General features: G+C 37.6%; 1 protein-coding gene across 1 annotated transcript in view; it reads right to left on the bottom strand.

Moving 5' to 3' along the window:
- Positions 1 to 16,728: 16,728 nt before the first annotated feature.
- LOC127793305 (molybdenum cofactor sulfurase) overlaps positions 16,729 to 20,931 on the bottom strand; it is a 103,041-nt gene continuing 98,838 nt past the window's right edge. Inside the window, exons 16-19 of the mRNA XM_052324152.1 lie at positions 20,064 to 20,296; positions 19,457 to 19,593; positions 17,291 to 17,401; positions 16,729 to 17,203 (exon numbers count right to left, since the gene is read on the bottom strand). Coding sequence (XP_052180112.1) covers positions 17,093 to 17,203; positions 17,291 to 17,401; positions 19,457 to 19,593; positions 20,064 to 20,296 — 592 coding nt within the window. The 3' untranslated portion in view covers positions 16,729 to 17,092. The remainder of the gene's footprint in view (positions 17,204 to 17,290; positions 17,402 to 19,456; positions 19,594 to 20,063; positions 20,297 to 20,931) is intronic.

The raw sequence follows: 20,931 nt of genomic DNA, 5'->3' as shown, positions 1-20,931 counted from the left end.
TTATATATAATATATATATTTTTAAATCCAGATGGGCAACTACCCACCCTTGGCTGTATGTGGCTCCGCCACTGTTTGGAGGTGTCATCTTATTATTTTCTATAAAACATATTATTCCAAAGCGGGAAGGCAGAAAAGACAAGAATCGGCCAGTTAAAGGCATGTTCCAACTCTTCTCTTCGTGCTCCTTTATCCCTACACAGGTCCCCACCATTTTACATATTTTACTTCCTCCTGTACTGATTCGATTTCACACATTAACTATATAAATATGCATGGTAACCACTTTCTAATATGTGAGCTATTTGTTGAGTCTGTGAACGGTAGGTTTAAACTAAATATGTGACTCCGTGATATTTATTCTTGTTCGTCACGAGGCTTTGTATCGCCCTAGTTCTTTGAAAATGATGTCGAATCGATGTGAGGCTAAGTTCTTAGAGAATCGAGGAGACTCGGTGTGGTTGTGGCAATACTAGTGTGTCCCCACATGGTTGTCTTATAGGGCTGTGACAGTCAACTGACCAGCCTCTGTCTAATCTTCAATATTATCAAACATGCTAGACCAGTCAATAATGTGAGTAACAACGGGCGATATTCCTAATCTTGAAAGTGAGGTGGTACAAATACCTATCCATATGAGGGATCCATAACTGTAAGATAGAAGCATGTCAAACATCAACGTGTTGACTTGTGAATATGGGGCTAAGTCTTATGCCATATATGTGTTGGGAACATACAAATATGGGTTCGATAACATGATTTTCATAACGCAGAACATGTGGGTTTTTGCCCTTGAACTATCTGAATAAATGTTCTCATAACAACTATGTAAAGACCCTTGCATATATATGGTGGTGTGAGTTGCATATGATCATACATGATATTGTATATATGTTTATCAAGTGAGGTTTATGATAGATATTTGTTCCATCGGCCTCTGAACAGGGGCACTACTATTGTTGTGCCAGTGATGTCCAGGCAGGATAGGCATGTGTTGTTATGCCAAAGAATGTGACACATGATTAATGAGTATTATGGGTTATGATATTACATATGGTATTGTTGCATATTGACAGGTGTGAGCCTAAGGGCTATTTGTATTTTGTTGAGCATGTGCATATGTTGCATTATGACGTGAAACCTTTCACGGGGGTACATGATGAAAAAATGAACATGAACAATATGAATTGGGCCTGAATGGCTATTTGCATAATTATGAATATGTGTCATACAAACCTGTGGAACCTGATATGGGCATATAATGTAAAACATAATGAATATATGTAATAACTTGTGACATGACGTGGGAACGAATGTGGGAAGCTTGGTTAATGCTAGTTGTGGTGATTCCTTCAAGATACAATTTCCTATGATGTCTCATTTATTTCAGATATGTTTACTAAATCTTGTGACTCACTTTACTTTTAACATTATTCTAGGTTAAGGAATGAGAAGTTCGAGGTCGAGTGTAGTAGTCTCAAATCCTTACTGATAGCTATATGTACAGGGCTCTCATGACCAAAAAGATTATTGGAGGTGAATATGGACAGGGGATCAGATGGGGTGTTTTGTTAGATTTGTTTAGTTAATGCTATGATGTGTGTGTAAGAGCCTCTGCAGTGTGTAATTTTAATCAATTTGCTTCTGCAATTATAAATAAAAATTGAAGTAAAAATCTATATCGTTACACCTTTCTCTCCCAAAGAATATAGTATTTTCAAGAGAAACAATTCTTTTACGAGAGTCTTTTCAAAAGAATTTCATAGCAACTTTTTTGGAACTAACTTTTTAAAACCATATTTGGGTAGCATAGGAAGCACAATTGATTATTGCAAGTCCTACGTTCAAGTTGTATAGAAAGCACCATTTTTTTTGTTAATTCATATATAAAAATTAATTTTATATTTTTAGTACATAAAAATTAATTTTATTTATTTTGCATGTCTATAATTTTTTTATTTAACATTTTTTGAATTGATTTAAAGGTCTTTTAATTATTTAATCATCTTAAGTCTTAGATTGATTAATTTTTAATTATATTGTTCAATATTAAATTTCAAATAAATAATATTATTTAAATTAATTAATAAATTATAAAATAAGCACTAAAAAAATTATTTTAAAAATTTCCCTCCACACATTTTCTCTCCTTATTAATTTTTTATTCACCCCCCCAACACATACTCAACATCCATTTACATCCATAATTTTTGTAGGGACCTCGCCTGGAGATCCCGGAGTCCTGTGAGCCCCAGGCAGAAGTCTCAAAAAAATAGTAAAGTGATGTAAAAAATTTTCAAGCAGAATGACATGCAAGATAAGTACAATAGTATTGTGGAAGCATAGTATATACATACGTACAAAACCAAAAGATACGGGGGTGGCAAACACATGGCACACCCCGAACAAAAACTTGGGTACAAGATTACGACATCAAAAACTAAATACAACCCATCAACTACTATGATGGAAATCAAAGTGTAATGCCATGCTTTATGATATTCAACCATCAACATGAATAAATAGACCAATGCACATAATGATAGTCCTTGGGGCCCACACAAGAAATGCACAACCTGACACCCAAGTTCCGGCATACAAACTTGCTGCAGCCATGAACTGGCTAGCATAAATCATATGAGCCCAAAACCCTAGCTAACATAGATCATATGAGCCTGAGGTCCTGGTTAGCATAAATTATATGAGCCCGAAGTCCTGCCTAACATAAATATATGGTAATGTAACTATGCAACGCAATAAATAATAGATGTAATGGCGTAGTAAGCACTAACGTGATACATCGACCTCCATAAGTCAGGCATTACACCATGCTCCGCCCATATAAGAATACGCATCCAATGCAATGCAAGTACACCTAGTCAATCTAAGATGCTTATGTCCAAGCAATCATAGCTCATGATCCCGCAGTGATGCAACCCAGTCCCATGCACTAATATGTCATACAGTATATCACAGAATGGCAGAGTCGATCGACAGTGTCCAGGCACTGGTCGACAGTCCATGACTAGGAGCAACCGGTCAACAGCCTTCCTCGGGCCTGTCGACGGTTTGCTCTGGCATCACCAAATGGTCGACATTTTGCCTTGCTGCTCAACGGTTCACACCTGTAAGAATCTTTAATTGTATCCCCAATCTCTAGAAACCTAGTTCTAACGGGTTCGGCATCATTCCCAAATGAATAAGGGTGATATAAACCCCATTAGAGTTTAGTAGTAAGATCCCTAATAATTTCTTATTAAACTTAAATTTACAACTAACTAAGGTAACCAACAACTCATATAAATAAAGCTAGAAGCCGAATTAAAGTAAGAGATGGGATAAAATACAAGAAACAACGGGAACTTACATGAAGGTTGTAGAGTTTATAAAGGAGGTTTAGAGCTTGCAAAATAATAAATTTTTTTACTAACACTAGTAAAGCTGTAGTCTAAAAATTAGCTAATCTAATCGTCTAAAATTTAATTCAATTCTACAAAATTCAATACAAATATGTATTCTCACTCACCTAACTTCCTTAAACCCCAATTGCATAAAAATTCTCCAAATTTCCCCCAATTTTCACTGCTACTCGATGCTGCTTTCTCTCTAATTTTGCCCTTCAATTTGGCCTATGTTTTGCCTGATATGATGCTATATATATGAGAGAAATTAGGGGCAAAAAAGTCACAAATAGAAGCTCCTGGTTAGCCGCGTGGCGACCAAATTTGTTGTTTCCTTAGCCCAAAACGACGTCGTTTTGATCTTGGAATTGGTTGAAAAATTCAGCCTTGATTTCTTTCAGCTGTGCAGCCTACCCAGCTTGATTCAGCGTCCGCGTCCCAACCTCCATGCGCGCCTGCCACCTGATCAACTAACCACCTTATTAATAATATGCACTTCATGCCTCCAGGGCATAGCCTAGCGGTTAGGGGGACTCCAATAGATGGATATTCTGCTCTCACATTTGTGGGTGTGGTTGGGATTGAAACTTGGCCATTGGGTTCCTGATTTAATCCTCCATTGTATTGTAGGACCAGTTGATGGGGGTGCCAGTGATAGGGCGTAACCTAAAACAATAATAATAATAATAATAATAATAATAATAATAATAATAATAATAATAATAATAATATGCACTTCATACCCTTATAAGCATTGTGTAGTGGTAAAGCACCTGGAGTTTCACATAGAGTATCAGAGTTCAAATCAGTATGGAGACTTGCTGAAAGGCTTAAATCCTGCATAAATTGCACTGAATGTCCAGTTCTAAGTGTGTATAGACTGTGTCCGCATTCGAATTTACTCGGGGGTGCATTAAAGAGAATGTCACCTGCCCCTAGGGATTAGTCAAGCGAAGCTCGGACACCTTAAGTGAAGTAAAAAAAAAAAATGCACTTCATTAAATTTAATGAGGCTCCCCAAGTAAGTTTCGATAATTACACCTAAACCCCTCACAATTTTTGAAAACCACACTTACGCCCTACGTTAAAATTAACACTTATACCCAAAAAATTCAAAAATTAAGTAATTTAATAAGTTTTAATTTAATTTAATAAGCAAAATAAATTATGATTTTCCTTTAATATTCAAATATTAATTAAATCATGAATAAACAGTCGTTACAATTTTTTCGTCCTCAAAATTTTCTCCTTATTAATATTAATTCACCCGTCTCTAACATATTTTTATGGATTAAGCAAGTTTAATTTTTATGTTATCTATTACATTTTGTATATGTACCATATATGTGTTTTTCTTGTATTGAAAAGTAGATTTGGATTTATTTATATCCATCATCTCCTATATAACTTTTTTTTTAATCAAACAGATTTGATTTCTACGTTTTTGTCTATTATAGTTTGTATATGTAACCATGTATGTGCTTTCTTGTACTAAAAACTAGATTTCGATTTATTCGTATCAACTATCTCCTGTTCAACTTTTTCCAAATCAAACAAATTTGATTTTTACGTTTCTATCTATTACAATTTGTATTTGTAGCTAATATATGTTTTTCTCTTGTACTATGATTTGCCATTTGTTTCAAAAAAATTCTTGTGCCTGTACATATGTAACCATATACTTGTGTATATTTGTTTTAATTCTTAAATTCATTAACTTTTAATTTGATTATTTTTTATTATATGATGAAATATTAAATTTTAGATCAATAATATTATATAAAAGTTATTAATAAATTATAAAAAAAATACTATTAAAAACTTCCGTCCACACCCTTTCCCTCCTTACAAATTGTTTATTTACTCCCTCAACAATATCCTCAAAATTTTGAAAACAAAACAGGAGCAACCAATTAAGTGCCATTGTGATTTTCATAGTCAAAATAGTAAAATTGAAATTGATGAGCAGAAAATGAAACGCCCATCAAACAATCCCAAGGTTTATTTCTAGTTTCCTAGGACTAAATCAACTCCATTGTTGTAAAATTCCTAATTAGATGCTTGATTTCTTTGAATTAATGTAATTTAGGAGTTAGTTTTCCTTTCAAGTTATAGATCTTATTGTTTTGTTATTCTTACTTCATAAAATTTTGAGAATTCAAAGGGACGGGGCCGGCTTGTCTCGCTGCTTCTATCTCCGATTGATCAACAAGGTGACTATGTTTTGTAACCAAAAAAAAAATTTGGCCATTTAACAGTTAAACTCGTCGATTAAATTGAGAATTAGATGCTCGTTCAAGACTTTTTTTATTTTTTTATTTTATTTTTAATTGTAGTAAAATGTAATTATATTGGAAAGAGTTAACCTGGAATCAATCTTTTAATAAATTAGCATTTTTTTCTGCAATATTGTGTTTGTAATTTTTACTAAAATAAAACTGGACGTTACCAACATTTAGCAACTTTTGCTATGTATTTAGATTTAGCATTGAAAAGGCAATTACACTGCCAAGTTTGTTTTGCCTTATAAAAATTGATATTTCTAAGACTCATTAGTTGAATTGGCTAATTCCTCTCAACCCAAACTTGGAAATATATGATGTTATTTTAAATCACAAAACTTATGCTACTTATGTAAAAAAAAACATAAAAAAATTAATGCTAATTTATTTAAAATTTTAAATTAAATTAAATATTATAAACAAAATGATCTTATTGTAACTTGTCCTCTGCTTGCGGTGGAAGGTCTTCCTGAGAAGGCTTCTGCTCCAAGGGAGAAGTTCTCCCAAAGAAGGGACAACTTCCAGTAGAAAAAGTTCTCCTGAATGACTTGACGCGATTCTTAGAGAACCTTGACAAGTTGTTATTAGGCTTTTTTTTGAGTTTAACTTTAGAACAACACCGCATGTAATCGGGAGAACATCGCGTCTTGCACTCGGAAGAAAATTGCACATGCGTGCTACGTATCCCAGTCACGGTCGAAGGCTATAAATATCTCTCAACCTTTTGTGTTTAGGGGATTTTTCCAACATTTCACCTCCTAACACTCGTATTGTTGTTGCAAAAAATACAACAATTAAATTTTATGATGTGAGACCTACTCAAACTCAATGTTGGGTGAAATAGAGTTGCCGTAAGAGAATTTGCCACAAAGATCTTCGTTGCAAGGATTTCGTTATAAGAGTTTCGCCACAATAATCTATCTCGCCACAAAGATCTTGCCTCAAGCACCTTCCCCTTAAGAATTTTACTGCGAGAATTTCGTCGCAAGGATCTATCTTGCCACAAGAATCTTACCTCAAGCATATTCGTCTTAAGAATCTCGCCGTAAAGATCTGTCTTGCCATAGGGATCTATCTTGCCATAAGAATCTTGCCTCAAGCACATTCGCCTTAAGAATCTCACCGCAAGAATCTATCTTGCCACAAGGATCTATCTCGCCACAAGGATCTTGCCTCAAACACCTTCGTCTTAAGAATCTCGCCACAAGGATCTGTCTTGCCATAGGGATCTATCTCGCCACAAAGATCTTGCCTCAAGCACTTTCGCCTTAAGAATCTCAGTGCAAGGATCTTGTTTCAAGCACTTTCTGTAATATCTCGGAAATTAAGAAATAGTTAATAATTATTAATTATGGTATTTGTGGTGATTATTGAATATTTATGGATTAAAAAAAAGAAATATTAATTTATTTGGATATTTGAAGATTTAGGTGGAAATGGAAATTAGGGTGTATGTGGAGGTTTTCGGAAGTTAGGGGTTTAAAGCGTGAGTTGTAGAGATGGGCTAGGATTCCCTTAAATTTATTTATGTATGCATATATGTATGAAGATGTGGGCTAGCCGAGTGGTTGGGTACGCGTGAACGGCTACTGGAGGTCGCGGGTTCAACCCGCGGGAGGCATGCTCGGCTAGAGGAAAAAAAAACATTTTTGGGGTAGTAAAGGGCGGCCAAAACGGCATCGTTTTGGGGCGCCAGTGCCAGCCCACTGCGCGGCCACGTGGCACGCGCTGGCACGCCCAAGCGACTGCTCTCCCATGCCTCTGTTTCGCACGAATTTTTAGGCCAAATTGGCCATGTATTTTGCCGATTTTTCCATGGGATTAGATGGCTATTTAATGCTTCAATTGAAGCTTAAATTGGAGGAAAACAGTGAGCAAGCAGAGAGCTTTCGGAAGAAGAAGAAGGTGCGTTGAGGCTGGAAATGGTGAGGAAATTGGGAGGTTTAATTAGCCGGGAAAGTAAGCAATTATGTATTAATAATTTTGTACGGTTAGATTTTAATTATAAGTTTGATTTTGTTAATTTTTGGTTGATTATGCTGTGTTGGGTGTATTAATTTGGTGTGCAAAGAGTGGGCTCACTGTATGCGTGAGAGAGTATATTATTATGACTGTGAGAGTTTGTATCGCTGTGAGTGTGCCAAGTTATATATTTATACACACACACATATATATATATATAAACAGTGTATTGGCGTGAGAATGACTGTGTGTGAGTGTAAGGGAAATAAAAGAAAAGAAAAGAAAAGAAATGGCCCTAGCCGTGTATACATATTTGTGGAGTTACGTGTGTTGGAAATGTATGCCCTAAAGACACGTTTTGTTTAATTTATGGTAATGATGTTTCTTTTATTCAGTTTATGGCACATATATTATTTGCATTTAATTGTTGGAAAAATGTCCATGCTATTAAGTAAGTGATTCATGTGATGGGTCGTTCTTCACAGTTAGGCATGAATCATGGGTACTTAATAGGCAAGAAAATATTACTCTTGATCTTTTGATAGAACTGGGCATTCTATCATGATAAGATCATTGTGCAATAGATCCTAATGGAAGATGGCTTGCCTTAGCCAGTAAACAGTCCGTTTACTCTAATTGTACAAGCGCATTCGGAATGCGTAGAGTGGACCTGTGATAGAAGCTAATGACAAAGTACTAATTATCATGGAGCTAGTCTATCACTGCTACTACGTGGACGAGTACTCTAATACTTGAGTATTAGTTGGTGGTCTAGTGAACCTAGAGCTATATTCTTAGATTCACTGTAGGTGAGGTCTATCAAAGATCAATAACCTTTTGAGTTGGGAGTATGGTTTCTAATTAGCTAAGACAGACTAATACAAGATAGTTTCTGTGATTCACCCCCTTGTGATTGTCCAAGAATAATCAAATAATCCAGGGCCCTAGGAACGTGACTTAAGAGTGTGTGCTTCTGGATAGCTCCCAGTGATAAGCAAATACATTCGAGTAGTCACGGATTATTGGACTAGTGATCTAAGGATGGTAAAAATCATTTAGAGAGGTGTTAGTACATTATTCCTTTCTAAATGATGGGTGTTACACAGAGGGGTATTTTCGTCATTACACTAGTAGGTCAAAGACATGGCATATGCAAAATTATTCGTGGGGTCAGTGTTACCATATGGTGATAGTTGGAACACTTAGAATGACAAAATATAGCTACTAGGTAGCAGGGATATTTTGGTCATTTTAGTAGTCGTGAATAATTTGTCTTTTGGTCCCCAGGGTAGCTCGATATAACTCATGTATTATTTAATACATTTGGCTTGTTGGGTGAATTACATTGAGAGAGAATTATTTTATTCAGAATGGTCTATAATTAATTGGGCTAGAATAAAATAATAGTTCATTAGTTTTTAATTAATTAATTGGGCTAATCCAATTAGAAAATTAATTAAATGGACTTGGCCCATTAAGGTTTGGCCCACTAGGGTTTTAACCCTAGGGTTCTCCCTATATATATTCTCTCTTTGGTTATTTTTCATCCAGGGTTCTTTTACTCTTCTTCACCGAAAGAGAGGCCACGAGTTCGAGTCATACTTCGGAAGATCGAAAGAGAGCCTTCAAGTTCTGATGCGAATGAGCCGAAGGATTGCAGGACAGCCGTCGTCTCCACCACGCAAAGAAGCTCCCGCTCATCCTCCTCCTATCGCTCCATTCTGTCCAGTAATCCGAAGGAAAAGTAAGTTTCCTAGATTCTAATCAATACGAGGAAAGTTTTTTTTTAAAAAATCGCTTCCGTTGCATGCTATGTATCCTCGTTTATGGATCATTCAACGTGCTTATGCCATTAATAAAAGATATACGCTTTCCTATGTGTATAAGCTAAGCAGGAAGTGATGTTGCATATTAGTGAGTGTTATTATTATATATTAATTATATACATTGATGATGTTATTGGCGTGATTTAATTTAAATTAAATATAAGATTTGTAGGGGTTTTATTTATGGTGTGCCTACGTGGGATTTTAGATGGCTAAATTATTTATATTAAATGGTTAGATTTAATTAATGTGTGACATAATTTTATTAATCGCTATTAAATGTCTTACTTCGCAGCGGGAGTGCAAGAAAGGCAAGAAACGACCATGTAAAGGCAAGCTCCTAACCCTCTCCTCCTATTCTTTAATTCCCGTGAGAGACTTCGTAGTTTCTCATATTTTATCCTCTCCATTACTCTAATTCGGCGCCTAGCATTGTTTATTGAGTTATTATTCATTTGTCTTAAATTAAATCCATGACTTCTTGAACTTTATTTGTTATGAGCCTACGGGGGTTTGTACCGCCCCCACTCTTCTTGGGAATGATGTTGAACCCAGCTTGGGGACTAGATTCCTAGACGTGCGGGTTTATTTACAGTTTTTTTCAGATTTATTTATGGTTCGGTCGAGCTATCAAGCAGTGGGGTGGGGATCGGCTGTTTGGTGACGTTGGGGTAGACTTTTGTACGGTCCTACAGTGGACCGTCGGGTGGACACTCCTAGTCGTTGGCCATTGACTGGTGTCGGGCACTATTGGCTAGCTCTGCTAGTATGTGATTCACTGCATGATTTGATATGTTGTATTATTGTTCATGATTTGATATGCACATGGGTACGGGTTGCATGTTGGGATATTCATTTATTGAGTATGCTTGGACACGGACATTCTAGTTTGGTTATGTTGCATCCAGCACGGGTATATGCATCGCGTGTGGTTTACTATGTGGGCGGAGCATGGCCTGATGCCTTGATGTATGGGCGCTAGTGTATCACGTTGATGCTCACTACGTCGTTGCATTTCTATGTGCATTGCATGGTTACTGGTAGTTATTAGTTCTTGGACGAGATGACCGTTCCGAGGGAGTCTATGGCTCGAGTGTCAGGAGTACTGACACGGACACACGGGTGGCGGGAGTACCGACCCAGGATGGCGCGCACAGGTTGCTGGAGATATTTGTTGCCTTTTAGAGCAGCGGCAGGTTGGTATGGGACTTGGGTGCCGTGTGTCTTGTGTGAGCCCCAAGGACAGGTATGTGCTTTTATTATGCTATACTATTGAGTTGTGGCGTCTCATGGTTTGTGTGTACTTGGGGGTTGGTGTTCTGGGGGGAAGTTTACTGGTTCTATGCAGCCTTTAGCCTTTCTTTTCTTATGCTTGCTGAGTCTCTTGACTCACTTTGTTCTTCCATCATTCCAGATAGTGGCAGCGTGAATCAAGGGCAAGGGAGTCAGCTTCTAGCGGCATAGTCGATATGGTGTACAAGCAGTCCCGTCAATCCCTGTCAACTTTGATGGTTGAGTAGAATTTACTCTATTATTTTTTTTACTGTGTCAGGTCTTTCCTCGAGTCTCGTGTATATCGGCATAGGAGTCTGAATTCATTCATTTATCTTGTGACCACTGTGCTAGCGATGTTCCTGTATTGCATGCATGTATATAGCTTTCACTTTCACTGTTTTTATTTTCGTGTATGCATGCCAGGGTGGTTTTTGTCTTGTGTTTATTCTTTTTCTCCTCCTGTAGGCGCTCCCATTCGGGTAGTCCGGGTGGTTGGGGTTATCCGGGCGGGGGTGCTTACATTTTCGCCTTAAGAATCCCGCTGCAAGGATATAACCCTGTTGATACTTCAAAAATGGATTAGAAAGCTTGCGAAAATCCTTACCCACGACAATCATCCGATGCCTAAGTTAGTACTGGATTTAGATAACTACTTGCGAAAGCAATAAAAATGTAGTCAATGTGTCTAAATTTTATCGGGTTTGGAAGTACTTTTCAGTGTCCTGTAGCTGGGTATTTATAGGGTGAGATTCTTAATAATGTATGGTGCTGACACGTGCCACTTGTTGAGTGAAACTCTTGGTCTTGCTTGGAAAAGGTTCCTTGCCATAAGGTCCATGGCACCGTAAGAGCAGCCAGCGCAATGTGCATGGCCACGAACCTAGATTGCCGCAAGCTCTTTGTTGGAAAATGTAATACCCGGTATTACATGGTATTGATAAATAAATAAATTTTGATTATTTCGATAGAATCTCGGGTGGTCCGGGAAGCCCAAGAGTCGATTTCGAGTAATTAATTAATAAAATTACCGAATTGCCGACAGGGAGTACGGGGACTTGGATGTCCAGGGAAGAGGGCAAGAGATTGGTGAGCGTCTCGAAATGAGGATAATGACGCTGGAAGCAATCCGATCGGGAATAATTTTTGGAATAAATTCTATATAAACACGAGTGGGTGCCAATATCGAATAGTCGGAGGGGACCTCCTGGAAGCTGAGGGAACCCTAGGGGTGGTTCGGTTTTCTGAGTAAGGCAACCCTTAAGTGTTTTCGAGTCGAATAAAGATCCCGTGCAAGCGTAGGGACAACGTCAGTATTCCCGAGTAGAGGTCGGTTATTAGTTTTTGATAAATCAAGTTTTGGTGTGGCTTAAGGATAATTAAATTAGGCTTGGAGGGCCCGAATGATATTATTAAAAATTCCTAAGTTGAATTAAGGGTTCTCAAGTGCAATTATTGAGAAATTAGGGGGATTTAGTGTGTAATTAAATTATATATATATATAGGCGTGGGAATATATTGGCAGAGCCGCGAGCTTGCTGCCATTTTCAAATTTGAAATTAAAGCAGAGAGAGGGAAGAGAGCCGAGGGAGAGATGAGATTGAGAGGGAGTAAGGCTGAGAGAGAGAGAGAGCTCTTGGCCGAGTGATAGCATGATGGCCAATTGGCCATGGCAGCAACCTCCATGGCCAACGACAAAGAAGCTCGGCCAGCAGCAAATGCTGCTATGGCCGACGCATTTCAGAGGGAGAGCGAGCGAATGAGGGAGAGCTCGCGAGAGTGAGAAAGAAAGTGATCGAGAGAGAAGGTCGGACTGGCAGAATTTGCAACGTCGCTGGTTGCAGCGACAATGGCTGGAGCATAGGCGGCCTTCGATGGTGCTGCAGTGGGCCAGTGGCGCGCGGAAGGCTGAGCCAAAATGGCTCACAGCGGTCAGGGGCGCACGGCTATTTGTCGAAGACGCATAGAGGAAGTGGCAGCCAGGAGCTCGGGGTCTGCCATGGCGGACGTGGGTTGCAGCGCGGAAGGGAGGTTCTGGCTGTGTGTTGCTGCGATGGAGGCAGCCAGCAAGGATGGCCGCAATGCAGTCGGAGGCACCCGGAGGCGGTGCTGCTAGCGACAACGGGCGTCCGAGCCAGGCAGCGGGCGACTGGAGGTGTTGGTCCAGGCGCTGTGCACGCATGGAACGCGTGGGAAAGAACAGGGAAGAAGAAGAAGGCACTGGAGAAGAAGAAATAAAAGAAAAAAAAAAGAAAAAAGAAAATAAGAAAATCTGGAAAAATAGGAGAAAAATTCCAGAAAAATGGGAAAAGCATATCGGAAGCTCGAGAATGGGATTTCGGGCATGAGATGGCAGCTCGGGAAGCAACGTCGGTGTGGGCGTTTGGCCGATTTTTCCTTCCAATTGAATGAGGTAAATTAATTTAATTATTTTCATTATGTGAGATAATGAATTATGTAGTATTAGTTGGATTAAACCCTGTGTTGAGGTTATTTGAAATTTGTTAATGGATGATTTTGGTGATGTACGGCGTAGTTGATGACATTGGTTTAATGCCGGAGGTTAATGGAGTTGGGATTTTGTATGTGGTTGCATCTAGGTTTGACCGGGGAGACGGTGATCCTAGAAGAGCTTGAGATTCAGGTTGGAATTCATGCCGAGGCAGAGATGAAGCTTCGAGCCAGATAAGAGATGGCCCCATGTGGAAGTGGCTTTGCAAGTTGGTAAATATGCTTGGTAATGTTTTTATGTTGCATTGGCATGTAGTGGTTATATCTTGTGTGATGCAAGACCTAGTGGACCAATGGCCATATGGAGGACTAGTGTGGTAGGGGCTGATAGGTTGATGCCTCAAACCTTAGTGGGTTATGAGGATGAGTGGACTTAGCCTCATTTACATGCATTGACATACATAAACATGATTATATCCATATTTACATGCATTGCACCCTTACTGAGTCTTTATGACTCATGAGGTTTTACCTCATGTGTAGATGATACAAGTCCAGATGCAAGCAGGGATGGTGCCGGGAGGCTGTTGTGGCAATTAGCTTGTTGCCTGAGATGTGTTATTGTGTAATATCTTGTAATTTTTATATGTATTCATGTAATCGAATGTAAACGATATTGAGCACTAGATGTATTTAATGGTTGAAATCATCGTAGTGTGATAAATGATTGTGAGATTGTTCGTGGTATATGGTTTAGTTGGAGAAGTCGAGTTTCGGACCGAGTAAAAATCATCGAGGTATGTTCTCATAAATCTCCAATACTCAGCGAAATGTTTATTATGCTAGCTTTGTGCCTGGGTCACCTCTAGCTTGCTATGGGGTGAGCTGAAGAGAGGTGAAGCTTACTCAGGTTTCGGGTCTCGGTCCGCTGAGTTTTTCCTTGTTTGTGTCGAGACCGATTCTTGAGTGGAGCGAAGGGAAGGACGAAGCCTAGTTCCCACCTAGGGCGTTTCCTGTTGAAACATAGTCCAACCCTTCAGTTGTGGTTTGATAGGTGAGTAATCTGGTCGATTATTTACCGGTGGCGCTCGTAAGTGGGAGCGGGTCGTTACAGAAACCTCCTCATGCTGCCAAGTATGTTGCCACGAGGGTTATTGTTGCTAGGCCCTTGGCGGCATGCCGTGAGGGCATTTGCCATAAGGCCTTTGCGATAAGGTACTTGCCACAATCCTTTTTATTTTTCTTTAAAAATCCTTCTTTTTTCTTGATCTTGATTTTTGTGGTACAACAATTGTTCCTCACGCTTTTGTTTTACCTTTAGGCAAAATGAAAGAGTAAAAAATTTCAACAAAATAAAAAGTGGGGGCTAGAGGCACATTGCCGCTAGCTCAGTCATTACTCGTGGGGTAATTTCTTTTCCTCTATTGGTCTTTCGGCACTCCTTATAAATTCCCCTTACCACAAGAATTTACTGTGCTTTTACTCGACTCTAGGGCCTCTATGTCGCAAGCTTTTCTTTGTCGTGGCATTTCTCTCTTGTGTTGCCTCAAGACTTCTTACAACTGGTACTTCCTTGCTACGAGGGTTCCACCCATTTTCCTTTGTCGTTAGTCTTTTCCTTAGTGCCAACGCCTTGCTGCGACCTTTCTCAGTGCTTGCTGCGAAGCTTCCTTGTTGTTTGTCCCGAGTTTTCTGGTTGTCGCAAGCTTTCTTGGCTCTTGCAGGAGGCTTCCCTTGTGCTTGCCACAAGCTTTCCTTGATTGCCGTGAGCTTTCTTTGAGTTTGTTGCGAACCTTCTTGGCCATTGTCCCGACCTTCTTTCTTTTTAAATTGTAGCGAGGCCACCTAGCCTCTCTGTCGCTAGCCTTCGTTGAAATGAGCCCCTTCCGTTGCAAGCTTCTTTTCACAAGCTACCCTGTCACTGCCGCTGTCGCTAGCTTCGCTGTGAGCCCTCTTTGCCACAAGCTCATTTCCGTAGCTAGCCTGTCGCTAGTTTTTTTTGGCCGTTAGTTTCCTTATTTTTTTCCTCTCTCATTCTTTTTTTTTTCTTTTTTCTTTGGAAAACGTATTTCTTTAATACTTAACTAAATCCAAAGCAAGCACAAACTGAAACAGATAACTGTGAAATGCTCTAAACCCACTTTGCTTGTGTGCTTTGGATTTTTTTTTTGGGTCAGCAGGTCAACTTTTCAGCCACACTATCATCTCAACAAAAGAGAAACCTATTTGCTGCAACCTAATCAGAACCAACCAAAATAAATAAATAAATAAAGTTAGAAAAACAGAAAAAGGATCCATCGCCATGGCAAAACCCTACCGTTACATAAACGTGACTCTGTTTATGTAATATGTAAGCGTGCTTGGTCACCATGGCAAAACCCAACCGTGGTTGGCTTTTTATATATATATATATATATATTTGATTTTTTATTGTTTTTATATTTTAGGAAATATATATGTTGAAGTGCATATTACATATTTCAAGTTCATTTTTTTTTTAAATTTTCAAAGCATTTTTAAAATCTAGTATATTTTTATAATTAAAAAAATATATTTTTAAAATGTGCTTATATATTTTCGTTAAATAAAATTTACTTGCATTTAGTTTAGAGAGAAAAAGTGAGAAAGGAGAAGAGAGATAATAGGGATAAAATGATCATTTTATATCTTTTTTTTAGTAACAAGAGAGGTTATTATCATTTTCAAAATGTGAAAAATAATATTTATGGTTTAGGCATAAATTTCATTAAATATGTGATCTTTAATTTTATTTTATTTTTATCATAAATTTGTGTTAATATCATTATATAACCTTTTTCCAATTATAGGAGGATCTCAACATGTTTTTAAAACTATTAATTAAGTATTATCTAATGAGTTTTGTATTTTTAAATTTCTATATCATAATTTTGATCAATATTGTTAGAACCGAAGCAACCAATCCAACCCATTCAACTGGGACCGATCAGTTGACTGATTCAGTTTATGGGTAAAAGTCAGTCAAAGGAATGAACTATCGTTTTTATCTGTCAGATTAAAACTAATAACTGAAATAGTTTGACCACCAGACTAAAACTGAAATATATAAGAAGAAGAAATGGATGGCAAACTTAGATCACAATTTTGCAGAAATTATTAACTAAATCCAAAACAAGCAAAAACTGAAACAGATAACTGTGAAATGCTCTATACCAACTTTGCTTGCATGCTTTGGATTTTTTTTCTTTTTTTTTTTTTGTCAGCAGGTTAACTTTTCTGCCACACTGTCATCTCAACAGAAGAAAAACCTATTTGCTGCAGCCTAATCAGAATAAAAAATAATAATAATAAAGTTAAAAAAACAGAAAAAAAGATCCATCCCCGTGGAATGCACGTGGGAATTCCTAAACAATCAAGACTAAACACCAAACAAAAAAAAAAAAAAGGAACAAAAATCACTTCAATACAGCTATAGTCTTTTACTAATTGATGTCACTACTAAGTGAAAAGCCCAACCTTCTGGAGTCCACATCAATAGCATCAAAACCAGCCAAATGGATTGGAAATTTGAGATACAAATTCAATTATGGAAAACACTAGCAACTTGTCTGACATTTACAGTGGCATCTTAGATATATGTATATATATACGCCCTTTTTCTGCAAGGCTTCAGAGTCGGTACTCTATTCTTGGCATGAATATCATTGTAAATTCCTGAATGAGTTGGAAAATGAAATAAAGATTGACTATGATAAGCTCAAGTATCTCGTTTGTACACAGGCTTCTCTTCAACAAAGCAGCAGTGTTGTCATTTGTTCACAGATGGCATGCGCATTCTTCTATAGAGAGAGGGGGGGTTCAGGAAAATTACCCATCCCTCTTATCTTTATGAAGTTCTAACTTCTAACTAGATCCAAGGCTATTCTGTTTGTGGATGCACTTCATCTCCCGCCTCAAGCCATGAATCCGTTTCTTGCCCCGCTTCATTGCTGTTATCGTATCTCAGTAGTATGCCGAAAAGTATCTTCCCCTGCATACATTGAAATAGCATGATAGCAGTGAATTGAAGTTCATTCAACCAAAGCAGCTTGAATTTCTAAAGGGTGTTTTATCTGACCTTTACTCTCCTATAGGAAGCTAAAGTAGCCAAAGGCTCCCTTGCCCTCTGCACCTCTTCGCCTTCAGGATTCAAATTGATCATCTCACACCGGTTGCATCCACCTAATGACTGCACAAACAAGAAAGTAATAATATATATATGAGCTGTGTAATTTTAACAGTTGCATCCACCTAATGACTGCACACACAAGAAAGTAATAATATATGAGCTGTGAAATATTGGTGAGAGAGAGAGATGCTCAATGTGCAAGAAGAAACACCCGTTTGAAGTTTATCAACCTTTTAAAAGCTGTAACGAATCATAATTTTCTGAATCATATTTGATATTGGTGCATGAGTAGGTCAAATTTCTTTGCAAAAGTACCTACCAACTTTTTTAGTGATAGGAATTGAGGATTGATATTTGATTTCCTTGGGCAGCCTTCCAAGAGTGAGCATCTGTTTACATCACTATGGTACGTTTTTTCCTTTTCCTGTATAAGTACTATGCATCCTGAATCACACAATGCTTCAAGCCACCAGCAAAAGGAAAAGCAAGTTTTTTTGGGCCTTTTGGCAGAGTTTTCAGTTTTACGTTTTTAGTTTTGATTTTTATTTTTGCGTTAGGGTCACATTTTTTGTCAAACAACTGAAACTGAATATGTATGCTAGCTTCATTGATCTTTTCAAAATTGTGAAAATAAAAACTGAATACAGTATTGTAGAATTGGGTACAGAAATATGAAGGAAGAAGAAGACACTCGTAATTCTCTTATTCAGTATAGATGCTAGGATACATTCCCTATTAATAGGGAAGAAGATTACAGAATAAGAAAGTTACAAAAAAGGAAAAACTTGCTGTACACTATACAAGAAAATAAGAAAGATGTAAATACAAGGATAGGAAATTTCTAAATCTGAAATACTTTCTAAACTTGGAAGATAATATCTATCTAGTTTTAGGAAGGTTACTACCTCAAGACTTTATCTTCCAATCTCCATATAGGATTCGAGAATAAATCAACAGTATTCAATAAAATTTTGTTTCTTTTATCAAGTGATCAAATGTATGTAATAATCTAATTAATATCAACAAAAATGCCCTTAACCGTAATAGTTTTTTCCTCATCATCCTCTCCTCTTCCTCTTTATTGTTAGGAGCCCCATACTTGGATTTGGCAGTTGTTAACTCCTTGATCCCATCTGGGGGGTGCAGTGGCTCCCGGATGAGTTCATGTCGAGGGGCAAAAAGGAAAATAAAAAATAAGAATAAGAAAGAAAAAGAAAGGAGAGAAGAAGAAACTCAATCATGGGTCACCGGGGGATGGTTGTCAGAGCATTTGGGGTGGGTGAGAAAGAAGAAATTTGGGGTGGGTGAGAAAGAAGAAAAAATGAAGGAAGAATAGTTGGGCTGTCAGGTGCATGGGGTGTGGAACGTTTTGGGAGTATTCATTTTTTCAAAAGCTTCCATTATTTTTGACCTTTCTTGAAATGAAAACATGCAACCAGACACTATTTTTTATTTGCATTCCCAAAAAGAAAAAAAAACTAAAAACTGAATATGGAAGCCAACCAAACAGGGCCAATATTTTGACTGCTCAAAACTTAAAGCTCTTGTTCCTACTCTGATTAAATTGAAACATTGCCACGAGAAGCATATGCAAGACAGTTTTAGAAGCAATTAAGATTCACCAATGCAATGAGGAACAACTAGTATAAATGTCAAAAGACAGCTAATGGTTCTACTACATAATCTTTAAATTAAAAGATCACAGGTCATTGGAAGGACAAGAGATGAAAATATTGTTGAAGCAATCAGAATTCACCAATGTAGTGAGAAACCACAGGCAGTAACACAAATAATCCACTCTCTTCTTGACTGTTCATGTGCCTTACATGTTCCCTCCTCATATTCCAGGAAGGGCAAAATGCAAATGAAGCTCAACCAGGATAATATATAAGCTGTGGTAGCAATGGGAAAAAACAGAAACATATTCTAATAAAGCTTAACTCAATCATCATTGTGCTTTGTATGAATGCCAAAAGCACCAAAAAAAAAAAAACTCAATCATCATTGTGCTTTGTATGAATGCCAAAAGCACCAAAAAAAAAAAAAAAAAAAAAAGCACATTATTCACTTTACCTAACTCAATTTCTACATACCTTCCACATACCTATAACTTACCAGAAAATGCTTATTTCCAATTTTAAGACTACTCCACTCATCTTCTCTATATGGTTCTCCACCAGATATGATAAGGTTGGGCCGGAATCTCATTGGGTTCAATGGAATCGGTGGTCCACGAAGCCCTTTCTGCACATCTGCAATCCACAGAAATTTCTTTCATAAATTTGCCCTTGATTGAAAATTAGGACAAAGGAAGATGTTGACATTAACCACTATCTATATGCCCAACAATTCTTGAAAAGAAAAATATAGTCACATCAGGAATGTGATGATTGGACAATTAGAATCCATGTAGCTGACACCACCATTGGAAATAAGGCTTTGGGTGGCGCCGACATTGTACATTGCAGTAGTATAGTCCTTGCATTAGTTATAGGCATTGTTCTGGAAATTGGTTAGTCATAACATGGTTATAAGCAAACACCATTTTGGATTAACCAGATCCATCTTCATTAGCCAGATAATAACATGCATGCTTCAAATAAAAAGTTAAATGAAAGAAATTTCAGCAAAGACAACTACTTCAGACCAAAAAATGCCAAAATTTAAGCTTCAAGAAAAGAATAGCAAATATGTGACGAGGAAGGAGTATATTGGAACATACTTGAGCATAATCTGTTATTGAGATCAGATACACTTTCCATAGAGATTAGCAAAAACTGGGCTTCATTGACGAAATTCAATTTTGTCTCTACATCTCTGCACTTGCCTACCTTTTTGCCATTGTTCAAGCAAACAGAATCCTTTGAGCCTGAACATCTTAATAGAGTGCAAGGTCGACCAACAGCATTGCTAAACCAAATGTTAACTTCATTATCATAAACCTGGACTTCGTATCTGTTTAATAGAAGGTTGTCAGATTGCAATTTGCCAAGATTGATTGATGTAGAACATGAAAAGTAGACCCAGGTAAAAATATAATTTTGCATTGAGCACAGTTTGACTAAAACAACAACATATCAAAAACCTTTATCCCACTGTGAGATTGGTTACACAAATTCTATCTACCTAGTCATTTCTATTTATTACCTTACCCTTTTGAAGGCCCTTTATAACTCATGTCATACCTAAGTGTCTCCCACCAAGTTTTTCTTGGTCTTCCTTTACCTCTTTTTCTAGATACTTATTCCATTCTATCAACTCTTCTCACAAAAGCCTCTATTGGTTGTCTTTTCATATGACCAAACCTCTATTGAGCACAATTTGACTATACCTTTCACTTTTCTATAGGTAACTTCAGACTTAATTTTATGTACTTCAAATTAAAATGCTTTCTACATGCATTTGTGTGTTTTTTTTGTTTTTTAATTTTCCATGCGTTCAGTCTTCACAGGGTATTCTGGTAGTATGGAATTGCTAAATATAAGCTATTGGTGAGTTTATGTTGGTCAATTTGGGTTATGCTAGTTTAGTGATCAAGCAAAAGTATCACTAAATTCTACTTACCTTACCAGGAGGAAGGCCAATATCAA

The sequence above is a fragment of the Diospyros lotus genome, unplaced genomic scaffold (genome assembly GCF_014633365.1).
Source record: "Diospyros lotus cultivar Yz01 unplaced genomic scaffold, ASM1463336v1 superscaf2, whole genome shotgun sequence".
Taxonomy (NCBI): Eukaryota; Viridiplantae; Streptophyta; class Magnoliopsida; order Ericales; family Ebenaceae; genus Diospyros; species Diospyros lotus.
The sequence above is the reverse complement of the archived record's forward strand: the minus strand, read 5'-3'. Positions and strand labels throughout refer to the sequence as shown.